This window comes from Lytechinus variegatus, chromosome 3 (assembly GCF_018143015.1).
Source record: "Lytechinus variegatus isolate NC3 chromosome 3, Lvar_3.0, whole genome shotgun sequence".
NCBI lineage: Eukaryota > Metazoa > Echinodermata > Echinoidea > Temnopleuroida > Toxopneustidae > Lytechinus > Lytechinus variegatus.
Window position 1 is genome coordinate 51,653,279 of NC_054742.1, and position 24,571 is coordinate 51,677,849.

A 24,571-nucleotide genomic window follows, 5' to 3' on the forward strand; every position below is an offset into this window, starting at 1 on the left:
GCAAGGTTGTTGTATGGGTGACCCATAAAAGCTTATATAGGTTATTGAATATTCATACAAACCAGCTAATTTCAAATATTTGTATTAAAAAATTGAATAAAAACTCGAAAATTATTGATGCTGACGTGGATTATTCAAATGTGTTGCATAAAAATTTGGTATGAAAAAAAAGAATATGCATACGAACTCACCAGCTCATCAACCTTGTGCGTGATAGAGATAATCTTGTTCTCCATTCCACGGTTGAGTGCCTTGTAGTGTTCCACTGAACGAGCCTCGATCTGATTGAAGAAAAAGGAAAAGAATGAAAATGATGAATATACAATAAACAAAATAATTAAATATGAAGTGCATAAAAATGATATATAACCGATACAGGGATATATGAAGAACATAGTTGTAAAAAATTAATCATGTCCTGACAAGAAAGTTATAAAAGAGTGTTTTATGAAGCATTTACACTGAAAATCAATTAATATAGAAATATTCATATGAAAACAAAATAAAATATTCATAACTATTAATTTTCAAGTTCAAGATATAAAATATCAATTTCAAACCTATATATACTGTACCTTTACATTCTAATCAAATATAAAGTTATAAAAATATATAACTGATGCAGGAATATTTAAAGAACATTGTTGTAAACAAAAATCACATCCTGACAATAAAGTTATAAAAGAGAGTGCATGATAAAATATCGATTTCACACCTATACAAGTGAAAGAGGAAGTGAAAATTATAGAATAAATCCACCTCAATTTTCTTTTTCTTTTGTAATATAGGCATGAATATACCCCTTTTCAGTAATGTTCAATTTAAAAGGAATACTCATTCTCTGTTTCTGATTGTATTTTGAAAAAAAAGAAGGAAAATATAGAAAAGAAAATAGAGTACTTTGACCTAATTTCATGATTGAGAAACTTTAGTAAATTTCTCAATTCATGATTACAAGTGTGCCCGATGATTTTATTAGAATTACAGACATTGAAATCTAATGACAATGACCATTAGGAAATGTCATAGGATGTGACTAAGGTAGTCTGTAAAAGTCAGACAGACAAGGAAATAATTTATGCTTTGTAAGAATTTGACCAAGTGCAATCTCACCTCATAAAGTAGTTGGAAGAGACAAATAATTCTTGAAACAAACTTGCTAATTTCATTAAAATAATGCACAACTAAACTTATTGTACTTATCTCTCTTTTTTTTGGGGGGGTGGGATATTCTATTATTCTACTATCAAAGTCTCCTGAATAGAATGAAATATATTTTGTATTACCATGGTTTAATTGATTAATTAATTGATATGGTTCATAAAATTTTAGTTAAACTGCTTATTGTAATAAAGTTTATCTTAAGGATTGCATAAAAATGTTATATATATACTATTAACTGACAGACTAGTGATGGAGTTTCTAACAGATTTAGAATGTATACTAGATAGTGTAACCATGATATTCACTATCTATTTCGGAAAAAAATAAATAAAATAAGATCTGTTCAAATCTCATATCATAATTTTTTAATAAAATGATTCATTTCCAAAACTCTAAAGATAGTTTCTGTATGCTTGCAAAAGGCCAGAATCAAGAATGGTCCTACAGTGTATGTCCCCTCTAGGCCTGACCGATAATGCTATAATTTGTCTTTCATCAATGACTTAATTATGCTGTAGTGCAGGTCAGCTATCAGCAAATAAAAGAAATCACTTAAAAGAAACAAAATGACCTAACAAGTTATTCTGAAACTGAAGCTGTTATTCTAGATACCTATATGTGATAAAGAAGGACCTATGATTGAAATGTTGAGAGTATATCCTAGGTTTGACTAACTTGACAGCCAGGGTTTGGGGTGACTCAAGATCCCTTCCTGTGCAAGTCAGGATATATCTCAATTGATGTTAATTAATGAATTGTACTTCAGTAATGAGGGAGATTTGATTCCAGGATTAATGTGGCTCGTGGTCTGTTGGGAAAGATTTATGCTTCTTAGAAATATCTCATTTTGAGGTACGCTGCAAAAAAAATTCTGACAGTATATATTTTAAAGCTCAAAGCTAAAATCTGACTAGTGTCTTGTTTTAGGATGTAGTTTTATCCCATTATTTACAATATTTGATCATTAATCAAATGAACAGTCTGTTGTTTATGATAAGTTCACTTTAGGGATTATTCTTTCTAAGTTAAATCATCATAACCGAGATCCATTTTTGCTATGTACTCATTTGAATAATGTTTGTAAATATCCCAGCTTTTTTATTGATAGATCTATCTGCTGTAATAGACTGATATGTTTTGTTTTTTCAATAATTCATTTCAATCATATGAAAATTACTACTGCATTTGCAAAAGGCAAAGGCAAAATCATAAACATAAACCTTTTGAATACATGCTGAAGTTTAAGAATTCTTTAAAAAGTCTCTTTATGCAAAAGTAGTGGCTAACATAGTGAGTTGAAGATGAAAGGGTGGGTGCCTTGTCTTGGCTCAAACTTTTTAAGTACACTACTGAGGACTCTCTCCCACCCTACACTAAATGACCTTGGGGTTATGATCTGATTAATACAGGAAGTGATATTGTGACCTCTCCTTCCCATGAGGCAACAGCCTGTCACGCATCCCCTTCTTCCCTGGACACAGGACATTAGAGATGAGTACAATGTCAAGGGTATTATGCATTTATGTTGATGGGGGAAAACCACAAATTTAGGGAGGGGAGAATACGCCCTTATTCTGTCAATGAAGTGGACACTAAGGTGCTAAATATCAAATCAATTTCAAGACATAGTAGTGTATGATATGTTATATTATCACAGGAGATGTCAATGCCTATATATTATTTTGTAAGAACTCTTTTAGGAATTTGGCAATGGCAAGGTGGAAAATATGGAGGTTGATATATATTCCACCCATAATCCTTACCAGTGAGTTTTCTTGAATGATTAATATCATTGAGTAGGGAATGCAAAAATGGCCACTAAGCCTTTCGTTTTGAGTTTGATTCAATTTTTTTTTTTTTTTTGGGGGGGGATACAATTTTGTCAACAATGAGATACTGATAATAAAATAAAGTCAATTAGAGTTTATGAGTTTTGCTTCAGCATCTACAAAAAGAGCACCCTTGACCAAAGGGATATGATGATTTCCATACATAAAGAAATAGACTGACCTTAAGAGAAGTGATTTAGAATGGAAGAGTACTAATAAGAACCTTTGTACTTCCATCACTAATCAATCAAGACAATGACAGAAAGTACTCCAAGAATAATGGTCAAGATTTGTGAAAGTTCTTCAGTCCTAAATAGAACTTTTCTTGTAACCCTTTTCTGACTGGATAATTTACCAGAGAAAGTATAGTTCATTTAATAAAAATGATGGATGAATGAATAAGAGCAACAGAGAACAAATAACTCTCTAATTGGTTACTATATGTACTTAAATAATGAAGATATCAAATAGATATTTCACTTTATGAAATAATAAGACTGTTTTCAAGAGTTTAGTTTTCTTCTTTCAATATCATAACACTTCTAATTTGACAAGTAGTAGCTTCAATACATGAACTCATATTAGATTTTTAGAAGTCAATGTTCAAGCATTTTGCAATTGGGGAAAAAAGGGTCCTTGGAATATGCTTTGTGGTATATTCAGTACCCTAATTTCTTTTACAGAACTGCCAAGTTTTAGGGTTGCAGATTTTTTTTCTACAAGAGGGATGTTCTCTAATGGAAGAAGAATGATAAAATTTATGTGATATGGGTATATTCCATAGCGACACGCTTGAAATGAAGACATGGGTCAATCAGAGTTCAAAATTAATATGGAAGTCATTGTTTTGTAATCTGATACCAATTGAATATGATTTTTCTAAATTTAGTGTTTACTCATAAATATTCTCTCACAGATGAAAGTGAATGAATTAGGTATAGTACATGTAGGTCATATCTTAGTGAAGATTTCAGACTTGACTCATAAAGAGGTCATACGTCTTTGATAGGCTTGAAGATTTATATTTCATGAGTAATCCCATCAACCTTGAGTTTAATCTGAAAAGGTAACTTTTGTAATGTAGATACTAGCATTGTTTTCATGATATTCTATGGTTGCTTTATGGCACCCATTAAAATGACCACAGACTAGAATGACTTGCCAATCATTGATGTTTAGGTTAGCTTTAAGGAACAATTGTCACTACCACTGACATTTATGAATCATACCCTCAAGTTTTATGAAAGCATAGTGCCAGAACAGGTAGAAATAGTAGTAGCAATAATGGTAGTGGTGGTAGTGGTAGTAGTGATAGTAGTAGTAGTAGTAGTAGTAGTAGTAGTAGTAGTAGTAGTAGTAGTAGTAGTAGTAGTAGTAGTAGTAGTAGTAGTAGTAGTAGTAGTAGTAGTAGTAGCATCAGCAGCAGCAGTAGTAGTAGTAGTAGTAGTAGTAGTAGTAGTAGTAGTAGACATAGTAGTAGTAGTAGTAGTAGCAGCAGCAGCAGCAGCAGCAGTAGTAGAAGTAGTAGCAGCAGCAGTAGTAGTAGTAGTAGCAGTAGTAGTAGTAATAGTAGCAGCAGCAGTATCAGTAGCAGCAGCAGCAGTAGTAGTAGTAGTAGAGGGAATAATTTTCTGGTAGTGCACATGTTTTAAAGAGAGCATCCGTGCATCAGATTTTTACATGGGACTGTACAGAACTTGTTAAAAACTTTTTATTGCAGCAGCAGCAGCAGTAGTACATTATATGTATTCATTCTGCACTGAAAATACATGTATGATACCATCAGTTGATGTACAGGTACTGAGGAATTAAAGGAAGGAAATAATAAAACAAGGGAAAAGAGCATGACAAAAATCAAATACTTTGAATTCTTAGCTCATGTCAAGCACACACAGGGGGTCTATAAGAATGAAGGTTTTGCACTTGCCATAAGTGCAGGAAGACCTTGGCTCCATATACGAGCTCTAAGAGGAGAGAGATTCATCTGAATCACCAGATGGAAATAGCCAAAAATCTCTCAATTTTCCTTTCCATACTTTAACTCGAAGTTGAAGGATTTGAAGCCCGCTTACAGCATCTTGACGACATTAATGTGCTCTTTCCCTTTTGCCTGAATCTTTCCCGTTTCCTCCAGGAACAGGTGAAGGACTCTATCTTAAAATGGAAGCAGTTTTAAATCAGTCATGAAAAGCCCTTTTGATGGTTACACCCTACCTTGCACCCAATTCCATGGATTTCATAACAGACTATCGGCACAAATTTGTTTCATTTTTGTTTGAGCACTCGTCTTGTTTCGTAAAAAGCGCATTATGAGTAGGCTTTTATCACAAGATGCTATCTCTTTGTGGTTGGCATATATTGGCTGTATGTTGACAGATTGTCTAAACAGATACTTCCCTTCCCGTGTGCACCTCACTTTGAGGCTGATTAATAGTGCGGAAAGCTCACAGGAATGCCAAAAAAGATCAGAGATATACCTACTAGATGAAATCACAAAGAAGTTTGGGTCTTTTTATGATTTTACTTAATAATTAAAATATGGTAGTGGAGATTTATTTTTCCTTTTCTCTAAAACATGCACTTCTCTGTAGATACATAGAAAATCATGATTTTTAAACTTGATCTTGATCTACCTAAGTTTTAAATCTTAAAGAAAAGCAGTTTGAACATTAACTTTCTAACCTGTTTCTAAATTCATACAACACGATCAGCCATACCTATTGCTGAGCTAAAATATAAGGAATAAGTACAATTTATATTGTTTTCAGCTTTAGTGGAGAAAAAACATGATTTGGTGTCCCTAGAAGTCTATAAAAAAAACCCATGAAATAACTAAAGTAAAGTGTCATTAGAAGGGCTAGCAACTCACTGTCTTAGCAAGAGACATTAGTCACCTCAGCCTCGGGCACTTTCAATCTAAGAGAGTGAGATGATGACTTCTACCATATGATGCAATGTGTTGAACATACCCAGCATCACATAATGTTTGTCATTAAAGTAAGAAGCTGGTATCGAATTCTCCTTGAAACCTGACAAGATGCTTTTATCAATGCAGAGATTTGACGATACACCATCTATCTTTCATGGGCATATATATTTGATCCTGAAAAGCCTCTACAATTATTCACTATCTACAATGGAAACATTAAGTACTTAGAAGTTACTGATATTCCTTTAATCTCAGTATTTATTAGTTTAAGCATAAAGAAAAAAAGAACCAATTTGATGACATAAAGCCAGAATCAAAGAAAAAAAAAGGACATCGAAGTTACCTTGAGTAGTTTGAGTTCCTTCCTTGCCTTCCATCTCCTTACGCAGCACTGTAGCAGTACAAGAGCCCTCCGCGTCCTCCGGTACCACGTCCGCACCTGCCAACCACGGATGTACCGCTGGAGGGTGGTTGCCCGGTACTGGCGGAGTGCCTCCATGTAGATGTTGCGACCGACCATTCCCCGGTAGTACGACTGGATCTTGAGGGTGGCGTTGCGGATGATGAGGAAGTCGCGACGGCATCGGTAGCGACGCCATGTCTTCTGGATGATGATGGAGGCTCGGGTTTCCCGTAAGAACTTGGTAAGCCTGACAATAAGAAGGGTATTCTGGAGTGAGCGGATCTCCTTATTTTGAGGCATGATCACACAAAGATTTCCAAACACAAAGTAAAAGTAATATCCAATTTTCAAAATGCTTCATACACTTCCCTGTAGTATTACACATATCATACGTATTCATATCTTAGGTTTTCCTCATGAAAAATGAACAATCACTGACTGTTCACGGCTCTGATAGAATAATTAAACTGATTCCAAAGTATATCAAAAAGTAATGGAGATTCCACATCCATGTTGTTGCATCAAAAACAGGCCCACCTCCATATGATTTCCAACAAAAGCACTATGATACACTTAAAAAATAAGTATATCAGCCAACACACAGCTACACCAATAGCCAAACAGATCCTTTCGGGCCTCAACAAATATGGTTGCACCATCAAATAGTCAAATGTGACAAGTTACAAAGCCCAACTACAAGGTGATAATGTATTTAATGATAATCATCAATGAAAGAGCATCTTCCAGATTGAGATTTCCAGTCAAAAATTAAAGATTTCCCTTCTTGTTAAGATCTAGAAAGATATAATCCTATCCCAGCTAAGTGAGGCTCACAAATAGGCTCCAATGCACAAGAACCCTCAGAGAAATGGAGAAGTCAGCTAACAGGAATCCACTTGGTCTTGAAAGGTAAAAATCCAGGAATGTTATCAAATTGAGTTTCCTTGCACGGTCACCGATTTACCCCTCAGCAGCACAGCAGAGATTGAAGCGTAGCAGCCTGACACATACTGAGAGTGGCTGAATCAAACAGGCTTGAAGAAAATGAGTCAAGGTTTGAAAAGAGACTTCATCAAATAATCAACGACAGTGTGAAGCTCAGTTGATCCGTTTGATACGGTAGGCTTACGGGAGAAATTTAGTTTCCTATCTGAGGAGATGGGGTAAAGGGGAGGGGGGGCTGACAGCTTCTGTTGGGTAGCATGCATGCATGCTGACCCACAATAATTATGACTTTCCTCACCTATTTGCCTATTCAGAATGAAGGAAGAAGATATGACACAGAATTCCCTGTGTACCAGTGTGGTATCAACAGCTGTTGTTCAGTCGTCACATCACCAAGAACTAAATGGGGCAGCCAGCACCCATGGAAAAAATTAGCAATGAAAGCAGGGTGCTACATCCCCCTGTACATGTTCCAGCCCTTCCCAAAGGATCAAAGACTAACACCTAGAGATGACATTGATCCCATGTTTTAAGAAACATTTGACCTTTTTCATCTTGACTGGAAGGTTTTGCAAATTTTTTAATTTTCCTTCTGCGCTTCCACACATACCCAGTTTTACCATCGATAAAACTCTGATTTCATTGTTATTATTGTTCCAGGGATCCATTTTTGTTTCTTTCCGTACTGATGTATTTGTAATTACTCTTTATATTTTTGAGTAATCAAACTGAGGGTTCATTGTTGGTACAAGTCTCTTGATCATTTTAAAAGGACATTTTGTTTCAATCAAGGTCACAGGAAAATTTCAATTTATTTTTATTCCAAAGAGAAATCAGGAAAGGGGAAGGGAGTGAATTACTCACTCAATCCTGTAAAAATATTGAACATATCTCAATTTCAAATGACAACGGAGATTTCATTTTACATTTCGGAGGAATATTTCATGAGGAATATGAGAAGAATGGTATTCTCTAGTGTGAAAGACAACTGAACCTGATTGAACTTATCTAGGGAAACCTAGGAACATGACAGGTGTCAGAGTAATTAACACGAGACAGGGCGGAACATCCAGGCACCGCTAAATGAGTAGGATAGGAATCATCAAACTAAACACACTCTTGATGATCACCATCTTAAAGCGATACGTAATCCCATAAAAACTTACACATCATCATGCAATTAAGGGGGACATCAGAGAAATTTGAAAGATAAGGACTCAACTGCTTATCAGTAAACTGGACAGCAGAGTGAGTTAAAATCATATGATTTTTAAGAAAAAATAAGTAAAATGGAATTGTAAGCTGTTATCAAGTGTATAAATTTCAAATAATTAAAGGGAATAAAAATGTTATAAGTTTTATAAGTTTTAATTTAGGACTATTCTACTGCAACCTCGTGCCTGCATTTACAGAGGGTATTCACCTTATATTGTTTAGCTTACATTTTTTAATACTTAAGAAGTATGATAAAAGTTATGTTGAGACATGTAGAGATGATAACAAAGCAATGTTCACTCGGTCTGGCATATTAAGTTGAGTACTCTAAGGAGCAGATTTGGTGCTATATCAGTTCAATAAATTATTATTATTAGTTAAATCTTGAGTTTTTAAAAGTGAAAGATATCAAGACAGAAGATGACTACAGCGGGTGACCAGGTCCAAGGCACAAACTAAGCTAAGAACATAAGCGTCTTCTCCAATCTCCAAATTGTTACAATTTCCTCTGATTTCCTATTTCACCGAGTGACCATACTACAGCATGACTAGGCTGGAATGGCTTGCATTAACTTCCTCCGAACTTATACTTGAAGAAAGAGCGTTCCAAGTGCAGAGCAAGCTTCAAAATACCAACCGGATAATCACAGCGGAGATCTCTGCACTTGGCGCTTTATCTGATGCGTTCAAATTCAGAATGAATTAGAGTAAATCTCTCTTGGATAGTGCTTAGTCTTGCCTGATAACCCGTTTAACAGGATTAAAATGACCACGGCTTGGAAGGAAGATTAACATGTCACTGGTTCAATCTACAGCGTAAAGCCCAGCGTGGAAAGAACCTGCCACACACACTGACTGTCAGCACCTTAATCTAAGGAAGTTTCATCTTAATTTGTTAATATGAAAGACATCATCTGAGAGAGCACTCACTCAAGTGTATTGAACTGAGAGTGGGCAGGAGGTTACTCATACTTAGATAATAGTTTGATATAAAATGTTTATTTTTAATCACGCTTAATTTTCATTTTAATTCAATGGGAAGTGTAAGACCTTGGCCCTGTAATATAACGTGATACATTTAATTTTCATAATTCACTTTTACATACTGTACAACACCTTCTTAGCTTGTTGTACGCGACCAAATAGGAGGCTGAATGTCAAACATTTGTACCTTTGCACATGACGTACCATCCAAAATATACCGATGCACGGCTTTAGGTGACGCCATAATACGATTCAATTCATTGCGCTCAGTAAAAAATGAAAGTGAAATAAGTGTATAGCTTTCTGGCTACATGCGCAATGCTGCCCCAGGTCATGTGCGCGTTTAGGATTTTGCTTTTGCTTTTAATTTTTTTGCTCCCTATTCATAGATTAATGCAGGGAAAAACTCTTTTTTTTCTTCATATTTTCGCTGAATTCTGAGGCGTTGTACAACAAAAATAGCGAACATTCTTATTCGTGCACTGGTGCGAGATTTCGCATTCGGTGAAAGAAAGAAACACACTCGGCCAATGCCTCGTTGAAAAGAGCATCTTTCTTTCACCTCATGCGAAATGCCTCACCATTGCACTCATGCCTATTCGCTATTTGTATAAAGTACATGTTTGCCATAGACTATAAAAACTTAATGGTAAAATTAGCTGCATCTTTTGCATTTAATACAGGGCCTTGAAGTACTGGATGGTATTTTACAAATATTTATGTATGACTTTACAATGCCAATGCCCATATCTGCACAATCTCATTAATTAATACACAGAAGATCGAACCCTGAGCATGATTTGGCTAATGCAGCAATGGTTTTATACTGCACGCATCTGGTAATTTAGGCACATATGTTAGTCAAACTTAATTTTTTTTTTTGGGGGGGGGCATGGTGCAATTAAGTGTAACTAAACGTCCATGGCAAACCAGTCCTAGGTGACACAACTTACTTTTTGGCAAGGTAAGCTCTGGTGTACTTCTGCATGACGATGGTTGCCGCCAGCAACCTCTGGTACTTTGTGCGCTGCATCCAGCCTCGTACAGTCTTCTGCATAAGAACACAGGCTGCACGCAGCTTATCCGCTCTCAACTTCTCTAGGTAAGCCACCTGGCCAGCTCGGAAGAAGATCTTGGTCTTTCCAAACTGATACTTGTCTGGATCCTGAAGAAAAAACATAAGGGTAAAAATGGTATAACATTGTATTAATTGAGAGATTGACTGATGAAGTATTGCAGGTCTTCAATTCCATAATGTTTCACGAAAAGGCAAAAATCTTAAAATGCACATTTTCATATTACAGCAGAAATGGCAAAACATAAAAACGGCACCATATAAACTCACAGGACGATAACAAGGATACCTAGGCCACCTTTGGTATTTAGCCTTGAATTAATTCCCGCCTGAAATAGTGACATGTAAAATTCTGCTGATTTCAGCACATCAAACTCATAACAGAATTATCAAATGCATGCTAGTCTACTGTTTTTCTACTGCTACCATTTACTACATATACATTTTTTTTCTTTATTTTCAGATGCCAAAACCTAGCAACTTTAAATTAAATTTACCAAGAATTGGGGAGAAAAGAATATTTCATCATCAAGATAATTTCACATGAGCAGAAAAAGAATTTCTTTCTTGTAAAAAACGTTTCTTTGTTGAAACTTACAAGGATGAATATCTGCCACAAAAATGATTTTCATGCAAAGTTGAGGCTTCCAATGAATGAATGATTCCTTCAGCTTTTATCAATATTAATATAATATTCCTGCTTTATATAAGTCTACAACTAAATTATCAGAGCTACAAGTCAATCATCACTTAGATTTAAATCTAAAAGACATGTATGGAATTATTAAAACATCACACTTCATTCTTTTTCCGCAAAATCCATTACTCCCACACCATACCAAACACCAATCTTGTAAACATGCAATGATAAACTTTAGCTCTTTATCTTTATAATTCGTAATTTGAATGCTGCTAATCTGAAAACTTTATAATCACTTATAAAATGTTCTCTCTTCCAGAGTTTATCTTATACTACAGATGGATTAAAATCACAAGTGGATGTAAAGAACAAACTGCAAAGTACTTGAAAAAAAAATGTTCAGTTGAAACAAGAGTGGGATACTTTTGTTCAGAAAAAAATGAAAGTAAAAAAATGTGGTAATGGTACATGAGGATGAAAACCTTACTGATGAGGATGAAAACCTTACAATCTTCTGGTAAACCATTCATACTACATAAATGAAATTCACTTCATTCCCCCCATATTTGAAGAAGAAATGGTGATCTTTTGAAAAACAAGAACAAAGTACCAAATAAAAACCTGAAGAAGAAAAGTAAACAGCATTTCATGCAAGCATCTGCCCAAATGTTTTTTTTTATAAACCATATCAAAGGAAGTTACGAACCTTTGGATTTTCACGCTAAATGAAATTAGGGTTAAAAAGAAATCATAAGATATGAAAATACATATATGCAAATAAAAGTATTGTGCAAGCAGAACCTCAAATTGTGATACAATACATGAATAAACCTTTTTATAGGATATATTATTGTTCAGAACAAGAACACAAAAAGTGTATCCTGAACTTTCTAATATTAATGCTGTAGAGGTAGTTGTCTTCTATAAATGCTATGAATGACATTCAAAACAGATGCCAAGCATTCAATTAAAAAGAATAAATCAAATAGATTATTCAATTAAAAAATGTGGAAATGTAGGGAAAAAACCTTTTGATATACATTGCAGGATAAAATTATATCCTTCTGTTGATTGAATTGTTTTCCTCCATATACAGCTACATGAAACAGGCAACGATCAAGAATTGTTTTAACTGCCAGCAAATGAAATCTCATTGCCACCCAGGGAGAAAGCGGGAAAGAATGGCATGATAAAACATGTAAGCATCAACCTTGAGCCAAATCAGACACCTTTCAGGTCGGAACCAATGGCCGTTGAGTCAGGTTGTAATCCTGTGGGTACGTCCGACCGGCAGACGGATGAAAAATTCCAAATTAATTTAGCGTTTTCACTACAGGTGTGTCCCCTTGTGCTTCCTAGTATGCACTATCAATCCAGGGGGAACAAAGACTAAAAACATCCTATTCCTCCTCGAGAATTCATAAAGAGCAACTGACAGTTTTCAAAACAAAAACATATTCCGAACAATGTAATCAAGTTAATGATATGATCTTTGAACTCGTGTAAACCCATAAGTAAGAAGTAAAAGCTATTATCCTTTCCTTCCTTCATTTCCCCCTGTTCTAATTTGATAGCTGTCAAAATAACAACTTTAAGCATATTCTTCCTGAGATAACATTTTTGATACATCATGTTGAACTATCTTTCAAACATGCATATTTAATTATGCTTTTATAATCACATTAAGGGGAAAAATCCTCTCTTGCTTGGTTTAGTTCATCTTTTCCCAAACACAACCACCTAAATATATCTTTTGTTATTTGTCTAATCCTTTAACATATATAAATTGGCAAGTCACCTATAAAATAAAAAAAATCATTCATTTATCATTTCAATCAAATTTGTCTGTGTTTCCTTGAAATAATTTGATAGAGTTCAAAATCTAAACCTTCCTCTCAAAATCTAGAATGACAGTCTGACCTCTAAATAAAATTTTCATCTTCACACTGACCAAGGCCTGACATTGCAGTCTGCTGATCAATTGTCTGCAAAATGAACTTAATTCAGTCATAAGGACATGACTTTGGTATTTTCTCACAATATAATTCAAGTACATCTGTAAAAACAACAATACTGACTCTCTGCCAAGTTTTTCTTCTTGTTCTTGTACAAAATGCCAAAGTAAGTGAATTATTGTGATAGGTTAACAAAGCGACAAGTTTAGAGATAGAAGCCATACATGTAACATTTCTTGGATCAGAACAGGTTGAAAATAATTTGCGAGGGGCTTACCACGATGAGTCGCTTGAGTGTCTTTTCGCTGGTGCCTCTCACGTCTTTTTTGTTGATCTCCTTCCGAACCATCAATACACGGTAGCGGGTGAAGAACTCTGAATAAGACCACCTGTTATAGGAGGGGTGGGAAGAGAGAATGGAAGAAGATAGAATATGAAAAGAGAAATACAAGATGAAGTGTGAGAGGGGAATATACAGGGGGGGGGAGAGAAATGAGAGAAAAAACAATTATTAAAATAAATAAAACAGTATAAGAAACATGGAAGAAAACAAAGAACGAATGAAGAAATAATTATGTTCATAATAAAACTGTACCAGGTATATAGATATGGTCACTTGACATCAACTAGCAATTACCTTTCGAAACAATATTTCATACCCATGTTAATCACGCTTTTAAAATGTGGGACTAAATCTAAACTATAATAAGCCTTCATTATGGCTACAACAAGCTATTTCTTCACATGGTCTTATGCTATGACCAACAAGAAATGTTCACATCTGGCAACATACACCGTAAACAACAAGTAATGGAACATATAACAGATGAACTTATTTCTCAATGCCAAATACTTATTAACAAACCTTTCTTGGTCACTTTTAATCCACTACAATTAAAGCAAAAATCCATTCTTCCAAATGCTATTAATACAAAAGCACGAGAAGATATTCCACTGTCCACAATACAGAGATAAAGATATAAATGAACTCAACAGAAGACTTATGTGCTCTGTGAGAGCAAAGGTAAGAGGGTTGTAACAACACTGATGTCAAGCTGTGGGACTAATATCCCTTCAGCCAGGGCAGTAAACTCATTATCCCATTACAGAAAAGGAAAAGGGTGGCAATTGTTCATAACAACAGTCTATGAGAGCCATTTCATTAGTAAAAATCTGTTTAAGCTACTGCATAATTGTAAGGGTTTTATTTTCTGATATCTTGCCAATTTGGGCCCACAGAACATTACAGGAGGCTGCGAAGTAATAGAAAACAATAAGATCATTTACCCTCCAAAGGTGCAATAATCTAATTATATAAAAGTGATTCATTTAACAAAGCACTACATTGACTAATCACTCTTCATATCTATGTGCATCAATACTTTCTCAGTTTCAAATTACATCATGAACATGGCTACATTTCCTTTCCATTTCCCAAGCATTAATATCTTACAAAGATCAAAACTTTCTTTTAATATCTTCCACTTCTGACAGCCGAGACCACATCTGACTGACACTTCTAACATCTCCACCCTCTGTACCAACAAAATATCCCTCTTACGTCAAAGCTCTGATTGGCTAATAGTTCCTCAATTTACACCTTCAGCTCACATACACACTTAAAATATCACAACTTCCAGTACATTCCATGTTTCCTTTGATTACGGACCCCATTTCAAACAGGGAAGTTGAATTTGATTAAATAATGACTTGACCTTCACTTATTAAAAGAAAAGTCTCTACATTTATACCTCGGTCACATCTGCTCTACGGCACCCATACGGCCAGTCAGAAACAGCAGTTTTAACATTTTTTGTACCAGCTACATATAAGTGGTTTGAACAAAAAATAATTAAAACGACTGTTTTCGACTCGCGGTACAGCTGCCGTAGAGCAAACGTGACCAAGGTATTAGAATACATAAACATTCAAACTAAAATTTTCAAATGTAAGCTGGTTTATCATGAGAATAGTTCATCAATTATTATATATTTGTCATAATAAGTAGGATTCAACAAAATCTATAATAATTATACTTAATTTGTACTCATCTTAGGCTGCAAACTGAATAGTCATTCCTTTCTACCACCATTTAATGAACCATTTTCTAGCGTTTACATGATTATATGGGATTAAATCAAGTTTGAGTGTTAATGTCAATGCTTTTCTTAATTGCATGTAGAAAGTGAAAATATATCACACCAACGTATCAACAAACTTAATAGTGATGACAAAATAGATTTTTTTTCTTGCAGTTGACTTTGAAAAGTCAAATACTTAAATGGAAATATAATGTTAACATTTAACATCCATTTTTCCCCCACGTGATATGTAGAGGGGCATTGTGGAAAATTGTTTCTTTCATGCAAAAATTAGCTCTTTATGATTTTCCTTGTGTGAACGTGGCAGTGAGATCAGGTTGGGAATAACTTCACATTTCCTTGGCTCGGTTCCCTATTCAGGATGTCATGGTCTAAGTGCCTCCAGCAAGTACATTCTGTTTTGCTGAAGATGATATCCCATCCTAGCAATCTCACACCTTAGTGAAAGCGAATGCAGTATGTTTGGCATCAAAAAGTATTTGAATTAATGCCCTTCTAGCATTGATGAAATAATTTCTATCAGAGAAATGGAGATTACTGAAAATCAATTTTAAAAGTGACACAAGCAAAGGATGCTACATTTACCACCTTAGTCAAAATATGATATAAGGAGTATCTTAGAAGAAATGAATTAAAATAGTACATTTGTACTGCTCTAATTTCCCTCTAGCATTGATAGAAATTTACTATTAAATTTCAAACATGGAAAGGGTATTACATTTATATAAACTAAGTAAAAACAAAACTGATAGCATTGCCATTACTCCTTATATCTTTTAAGAAATCAATTAGAATAAAGTTTTGCAGAGATGAATTGCTCTAATCTCCTCCACACATGTGGTAATAAGTCTCCTTGAACAAAGAATGAAGTGGATTAACAGAACTCTTACAGCAACCTTCTCAAGAAGTCAGTGTCATGAGTTTAAGTCGGGCACGTTTACAGGAAAATCTTAATTAAAAATCTAGAATTTATTGAATTAATACTTATTAATACTCCATTTTATCTTTAAAGGCAGGAAGGAAACATTTTTTTAATTATCTACATAAGGGCGATATATGAGATGACAGAAATGTGTTCAAATTGATATCTTGCATGGTCTGTGCTGCACATGAACGGATGAAGAGAAGCCTTATAAAAAAAAATTAGAAAGTAATGACTGAAAATTTACATTAATGTTGAAAGATTTTATAGATTGTTGTGTGAACCCATGAGTCTGCAATTTCAAGGTTAAAAAAGAACCAAGAATAGGTTGTTTTATAGCTTTGTAAGAAAGAATTGGAGACAATAAGGATTTATTAAACAAGCTAACATTAGAACCAAAGTGCTATGAGTCATAACATAATCACACCACAGAAATTCCCAGTTTTATGGACCTAACATAAATGTACCTCCAGCCTGTACTCATACTGCACTCCTACTAAACTATAAGGCTTCAAAGTTGAATTGCAATCCTAATTTTAATCTTAACAAAGTAAAACATAGAGCGATTTTCTATTGATTACCCACTATTATGGTGGCAGTAGTGGGATTCACAAGCACTTCATTCTTTTTAGGGTACATGTATAATCATTTGGTAAAAACTTTCATGAATATTGTATAATCTATATCGTGAATGACCTATGTGATACCGATGGCTCTCATTGGACCTTGCAGTTTGTCATCGTTGGAAGGGGATCGCACCTGTTAAATCTTCTGGAAGGAACCAACTGACTTTACAAATGACACTAAAAAAGTTGCCTGGCATATACAGGATTTGCTAATCCCTGAGGCCCTGATGTCCATAGAAACCTCAGAACAACCAAGGACAAATTGATCAAAGTTGAATGCTGAAATACTTGGGAGTTTGCGCTACCCACTATACTAAAATTGATTGATACTTTCTTTGTTACGTCCCTATTGGACAGGTCAAATTTTAAAACCATAGTGCGTGCACACATGGGTTAAACCGTCATAGAATCTGAGTGGACAAGGTTGATCTAGGAGTTGATTGGCTGGATTTTGCAATCTTTTCCGCATTTCATTATTACCACTATTACCTCAAAGAAAAATTCAGTATTCTGCCCGGTGCTCCGTTCCTGCCAATAGAGTGAGTTACCTGCCTAAACCCCATTCATGACCGATGGCTCTTTGAATAAAAACTCCACACTCTAAGTTGAAGTGAACCAGAGAATCTTGATTTAAGTGATTTAATGCTGGGTGATCTAGCTTGCTCACTGCTAGTTGATGTGCATCTCTATTACCCCAAATTAACCTCACCAATTCGGTTAACAAAGCCTTAACCTACCTCCAAACTAAATCAGTGCCACAAATAATCATAAGGTAATTACAAGAATACTGTATAATTTGTGTTGGGCGACACTGTAATTACATAAGCCTTAATCCAGACACCACCTGTGGCTTTTGCATAGCCAGCATCATACACGTCGGTTAAGTGTATACTCAATTTTAAAAAGAAATCAAGTTCTTGGTGTGGTTTCTGTGAGTCAGACAGGGTAATCTTCACCGCGACTTTCAGGAGGAAGGTGTGATGCATTTGTTAAAAGATGTAAGTCCCTGCCGTTTAGAGTTGTTTTAGTAAAAAAATATATTTCAAGATCAACAAGAAGCTAAGATTGAGTGTGAAGGACTTGTAATTCTAAATCTTGAGGGGAATCAGGATGGATACGGTCAACTACTATGCCAGTCAATTCTCTCACCCCCTCTCTCTCAATTCCCTGTGATATCATATGAATCATAACTCTACCCATATACCCTCTGTTTATTCTGTCAGCTCTAGATCAAAAGAGGTGAAACAGCAACACTACAACACCAATCAATCTTGTCGTTCTGCCTTTATAGTTTGTCCAAAATCTATCTGGTTGGCCTTTAAAAGATCAAGGTAAAAAAACACCACAAGCCCCCCCCAAAAAAAAAAATTGGGTTATTGTCTTATCATATTGATGTATCATACAGACTTAAATTTATCAAATTTGAATCATAATCTAAAGACCTACAAAACTGGAATAATGTTTACCAAATAATGTCATGCTATAGGCAACACATTGATTACAGCAAAAATGTTATTGAGATGTTAATTTTCTAAACTTTTCATTAGTCACATTCAACAACCATTTTCATGCTCTCTTATCTCATACTAAGCCCCAGTAGTTTCTTTTTTCTTATAGAAAAGATTTTTAACTTTTCATAATCGATTATCAGAATAACTTTGAAAATCAATTATATGAAGCTGATCATCTACGGTAGTAATAATACAGTGTGCCAACACTACTGGCTTTCTGCCCATTTTCATCACAAAATCTTGGCAATATCATTATTAAATCATAAAAACTGAATATCTGTCAAGATTCCATGATCCAAGAATGTACACCAAGGATGCTATTTTGAAATTGATAAAAGGGGTGAAACTTTGGAAAGTGAGAAACCTTTACATAAGACTAACAGGGAAACCTATACTTGGCTATAGGTCTTAAGTAATTAGCTCTTTGGGCAATAATAAAATGAGTAAAGTTGAACTTCAAAATAATCAAAAGATGAAGTGATTTGAGTGGGTAGAAGGTGTGAGCTAGAGTGCAAAGTACTATTCAAATTATGCATGGAAATAAGTACAAATTGACCTCAGAAAGGTTCAAGCCTGCAATGATTACCTCCCATCCAATTCATTACATATATTAGTGAGCCATAGGTCTGACATGACTTGATGTGAAAAGGCCAAATAGCACGTTTAACAGAATAATTGAGGAACTCTCACCAAATCTTTGAGGCAGAAAAGTCAAAATGCTCAGTACAAGATGTACCTACACTTACATATTTGTATTATATCAAAAAGGCATGGCACTTCTTTCAAAGGATATCACTTTGTACTTTTCAACCAAGCTGACATCCTCTCTAAAATATATATCCTGGACAAAATCCATCCAAAGTTTACTGAACAAACATAAAGCTTCCCTGAAATGATTTTATCTAGTCAATATACTTGCTTGAAATAATCAGTGTTCTGCTAACTCCTTTGTATGACAATCAACTGCTTTAAGATACAATCATCTCATGCAGTGCTTGAGCAGAATTCCTACCAAATATTACTTTGATATTATTCAATATTTTGGGGGTAATTGAGCTTTACATGGGAGAATATCAGATTACATGTAGATACCTTGTCAGAAGTTAGTGGCGCATTTCTTAGCAGACATCCTGCTATAAAATACTCTATGCATCTTTTCATAGTGGCTTTTCCTCCTTCCCTGTTGGTTTGTGTATGTTGAAATGTGACAATTGAAAATGAATATCTGCTTGTGGTTTCCCTGCAAGATAAACACTGCTCTGACTTTTGAAAAGGTGCCAAAGAGGCAATCTTTGGGAAAAAAAACCAAGATGAGAAGTGATTTCTAAGCAGTGACATACCTTGATGGGTATCCTGCAGCACTGATACGTATCGTCTCCAGGACTCCACATGCTCTCAGCTGCTCCACCGCCCTCTTAGGTTCAAATCTGAAAAATACAAAGGTAAAACAACAGATGTCTTAATATCATTCAAATCTGAATTAAGGTAGATATAATTTGAAAGGATATCCTACATTTGTGTCAAAAAATTATTTTGGCTCTGAATATGCCAAATACATTACTATAACTTAGGATTAGCTTTGTGTTTCTTAATCTTGGTCTTGGTATTTGCTGAGATTTAGGACGACGGTAGTGATAACGGGTTAGTTTAATGCTCTGTTGAATAGTACAAGCTATCAAATGACATCGATTTGGCCAATAAAACAGTGCACATTATACAGCATAGTAGCTGAGAAAAGTAGCTTCTATCTACATGTAGCTATTGATAACACGTTTATAAAACTAGCAAGATGTAGGAAATTGAGCACAGATATGAGCTGTAAAACTAAGTATGATACACAGCTTGACTTTTCTGAAATTATTTATTGAATTTATTGGTCAACCTCAATTGTAACACCTGCAGAGTAGATGCATAATATAATTTTCCATATGTTTGACAGATGTTATTGCAGAGTTCAATTTGTTCTTCGATAACATGCATGCCCCTAGAAAAGAAATTCCTGTTTGAATTTACTCATTGTATACATTACACACCAAGCATACTCTCATGCAGTATCTGTATACCTGCATATATCATATATATATATTTATATTGTTGTTTTTTTTTTAAATACCTCTAACCATAAATTACTTATGTTTGGCTAGAGGAAATCAAGGTAGACAAAACATTTATACCAAAAAACATCCAACATAATTGAATTTGAATCTCAACATTAAAAGTGTAAAAATATTGCTTCCAAATATCATTGCCTGAAACTATCTTTATCCAAGACACAATTGTGATGAAGATGTAACAGAAACTCCACATCCAAATATCTTCTTTCTTTTTTTTTAAGCAGTCCTATGATCTTGAGACATTACCTTCTTCTGCTCATCTTGTTTTCCTATTAAATTGAGGATTATCCACTGGTGCTTCATACATTAATTAATTTCCTTGGATCAATTATTGAAGTGCACCTTCTAAAGTAGATTGCCAATAATCAGACAGATGACAATATGTGTACAAAGTTCACTCAAAGACATCCAGGATGCACTTCTTATATGTGCAAAGCCTTATACTGATGTTGCAAGTCCACACATCTTCTAAAGGTGATTGATTCCCTGCATGCTCAAGTCTACAAAGTGATATCAGAATCCATCTTTGTTGACTCAAGACGCAAATCAGTAAACCCTTTGAAGTATAATGACATTTAACAGCTGAACACCTTGCTAAGAAAAACCAAAGAGTAGTATTTCAGCAGTGATTCCTGACTAAACTCGGGTTTAAAAACCACCCATGTTGACACAAGACCAGAAGGGCCACACCAGCTTCAAGTGATCCACAACCTTCCCAAAGCCAAAGATGGCATGACTCACTCATAACATGCAAGACTTGGTAAAGCGTCTACCCCTGAACTGTTGACAAGTGATCACGGTAGATCTAAGGAGTTGTGCAGGCCAACCAGGTGTTGGGGCATGCTTCCAGGGACCAAAGTGGTCTGCTGATATCAAGGACAATACCCCCAATGTACCCAGGAGAAACTACATAACCTTAGATGACCCTGCCTTTCCTCTTGTTTTGACGTTTGATGTCCTTTGTATTTTGCCTTTTGTCTTTGATGGATCAAATGCCCTGAGGTATTAAGAGTGATGACATGAAAACAAACCTGGGAGGTTTATTTCTCAAAGGTTGACAACATTTCAAGGTTTCTGTCTAGAAAACAAGCAAAGTAACATCATACAAGCTCTTCATCTATGCCACATTCTAAAATGCTTTGAGAAAACAATATATATTCAATACATAATCTAAACTGTTTTCAGAAAACAATATCACATGTATTATAATATACAAACAATACCACTGATGTGGTTTACGGTACACCATGTGGAGTGTTATAGCAGCAGTGGATAGAGGAAGAGGAGGAAGTGGATAGGCGAGAAAGTGGAGATTTGAGAATAGAGTATTCTTTCTTGAGAATAGTCCTGAAAAGGACTGTAAACCAGAAGGAATGTTGAGTGAGAACAGCTTGAGTAGTAGAGCTGATGAGGAGATGCTGGCTTGCGTCGGCGAGTAGAGATGATGAGTAGTAGAGAGACTCGACGTTTCGGACAGGTTGACTGTCCGTCTTCATCAGCTCTACTACTCAAGCTGTTCTCACTCAACATTCCTTCTGGTTTACAGTCCTTTTCAGGACTATTCTCAAGAAAGAATACTCTATTCTCAAATCTCCACTTTCTCGCCTATCCACTTCCTCCTCTTCCTCTATCCACTGCTGCTATAACACTCCACATGGTGTACCGTAAACCACATCAGCAAAAACAATACCACGTTTTTGCATATAGTCAAACAAACCACACTTAAATAATCTGATTTCAATAGAAAGTTACCCCTCACAACACCCCTGTCCATACAAGTTCAGACTGCGATACCAACAAACTCCTCCAGGGTGCTTTTTTAAATTTGTCAACCATAATAAAACAGGTTTGCCTGCACTCTGTTCAGACAGCCACTTTCAATGACTATGACTAACGAGTAGTTAACAGGTGTAATGATTACTTTCCTAATTATTTGCCAGTGAGAGGCTTAGTAGAATTGCTAACTGCTTTATTGCTCCAAAATGGATTCGCAAAAGTGACTTTCCCTAGAAAGCTGAATATTAATTTTAAAGCAGACTCCAAATCATCTCCTGAACAAAGTCTGTACAATGTTGAAAATATCAACAACAAACAACATTCCGATATTCCAGAGAAATATTTAAATCCTACTTGACTCCCAGGGTCTTGAAGCCTCTCACCAGTGTGAATAAAGCTAGAAACAGTCTTGAAGACTAACAAAGGAAAATCAATACAAGCTTGATGGAGGGTGAATCCCAGAAACAAACCATTACAGAGCAGGCAAGATTGCCAGACTGCGGGGTTAACTGATGAAATCTGCTTGGTCTATTTGATATTTGACCAACTTTTCACACTAATTGAACCTTGATATTTGAGATGGATGCAGCTAGTTAACCAAGATGTTTCCAAAAATACACTCTTCCTTTTTAATAGATGCCTGGTTGAATGAAGAGATCGACACAGCTGCCCAGTCTAGAGAATCCACTATAATATCCACAAATCACAAATAGTTTCACTAATCCAAGATATTTCCAAAAGAAAGATGAAATGACTGATTCCAATCAAAATTCAAGAGTAATCTACTTCCAACTTCTCTGAAAACATTTTAATACATATAGATGATGACAAACATTATCAATCTCTTTTAAAAACTGGACAAATACCACGTATCTGATGAAAAGACAACTTCATAGCTATGAATTGCATCCCAAGCACGACATTCCTCTCTTCCTGTGTAAACAAGAACTTCCTGTCTTTAAAATGCTGGAATATCCTTTCTGACAAAGAAGAGAATCTAGCAGAAAATTCCTTCAATATATTTGCTTTCTATGATGACCGGCTGAGCAAGACAAACACAACATCATCAAAAATATGCATTAAAGATCCTGGATATCCATTGAAATTCATCTTACAATACTTTTGACATCTGAGTTCTTGGGATGTCTAGGACTGACAAAAATCATCCAATGTTGTTGACAGATTACCAAAAATGAAAAACATCACAGTAAAGCAGAAAAGATCCAGTTTCTGAGTCTAGCTCCAGAGGTCATACCACAACCGATGAAGATAGTCCAGATGAAAGAGATTCTCTTTATGAATATGATTTTAGAAAGGGCGATGACGCAGGAAGCGCTTGGTGATAGCTACTTGCGTTCCTTCCAGAGCCACAGAGTTTCCTGCTCCTGGTCAGCCTAATCGTGAGCATCCTATCACCTTGCTATCACTCATTATACCCTATCAATACATGCTGGGAGTTGGGAAATGTCTGACAGGTACATTAAAAGTCATCAACATCATTTCACTTGTCAAGGTGGCAAATGAAATTCAATTGAAAAATTATCATAATGGTAAAGAAGAATCTGTATGTTATAGAGAAACTAGTTTTGCGGTTCGATTGAAGAAGATAAGTGAAATGAACCTCACAAGTTGCTGACATTGTAAATTACATGGCAATGAATAAAACTGATAAGTATAATAAAGTGAAGAATAAAAAAAAATTGTTTCTAATTTCTATATCGAATTCTTTGAGGATATAATCCATCTTTATCTAAAATATAAGAACAATACTTTCACAGAAAAAAGCGCAATATGATTATTGACAATGTATTTATAGAAAAAACAACTTAACTTTGTGCAACCAATACTTTTCTGGAATCATTAATGCTTAAAAAAAGATTATTACCCAAAATAATATATATTTCAATAGATGGCTGATGAATCAGTTAAAACTGAAAATAAATAAATTGCTGGTGAAAAATTGTACCTTCACTTTACTTATAAATAACATATGTTCTCGGAGCAGTTAAAAATAATTAATGTATTTGTTGTGTTCCATCTTTTCATGTTCTCAACGTGTGGAGAAAAAAGTGCTGAGCAACATCTAAATCAATCAACAGGCTTATTACAATCATATTACAGGCCTATACTCTTCAGGTTAGGGATAAGTACCTCTTTATGAGGTCCACATGTTGTATTTTCTAACATGAATTAACGACAGGCCATCACACGACAAACATGATTTGTAACTTGGACTTCTTCCATTTCATGTTGAAATTCTATGGATGAAAAGGGCAAGGTTATTGAAATTCTTTGAGCATTTTGAAGAATCACTCAGAGGGGATAAATATAGACTTCATCCTTTGCTGCTCATATTAGAAAAATTAAGAAAAAACCACAAG

At 35.1% G+C, this 24,571-nt stretch overlaps 1 protein-coding gene across 7 annotated transcripts in view; it reads right to left on the reverse strand.

The window, feature by feature from the left end:
• The window catches only part of LOC121411309 (unconventional myosin-Va-like), a 125,223-nt gene that overhangs the window by 35,626 nt on the left and 65,026 nt on the right, over window positions 1-24,571 (reverse strand). For 5 of the 7 annotated variants that reach the window (XM_041603963.1, XM_041603961.1, XM_041603964.1 and 2 more), the window contains 6 exons: window positions 19,641-19,727; window positions 13,417-13,528; window positions 11,891-11,905; window positions 10,423-10,634; window positions 6,266-6,572; window positions 192-281 (listed from right to left, as the gene is read on the reverse strand). In XM_041603963.1, coding sequence (XP_041459897.1) covers window positions 192-281; window positions 6,266-6,572; window positions 10,423-10,634; window positions 11,891-11,905; window positions 13,417-13,528; window positions 19,641-19,727 — 823 coding nt within the window. The remainder of the gene's footprint in view (window positions 1-191; window positions 282-6,265; window positions 6,573-10,422; window positions 10,635-11,890; window positions 11,906-13,416; window positions 13,529-19,640; window positions 19,728-24,571) is intronic. The other 2 variants (XM_041603962.1, XM_041603967.1) reach the window with 1 other exon arrangement.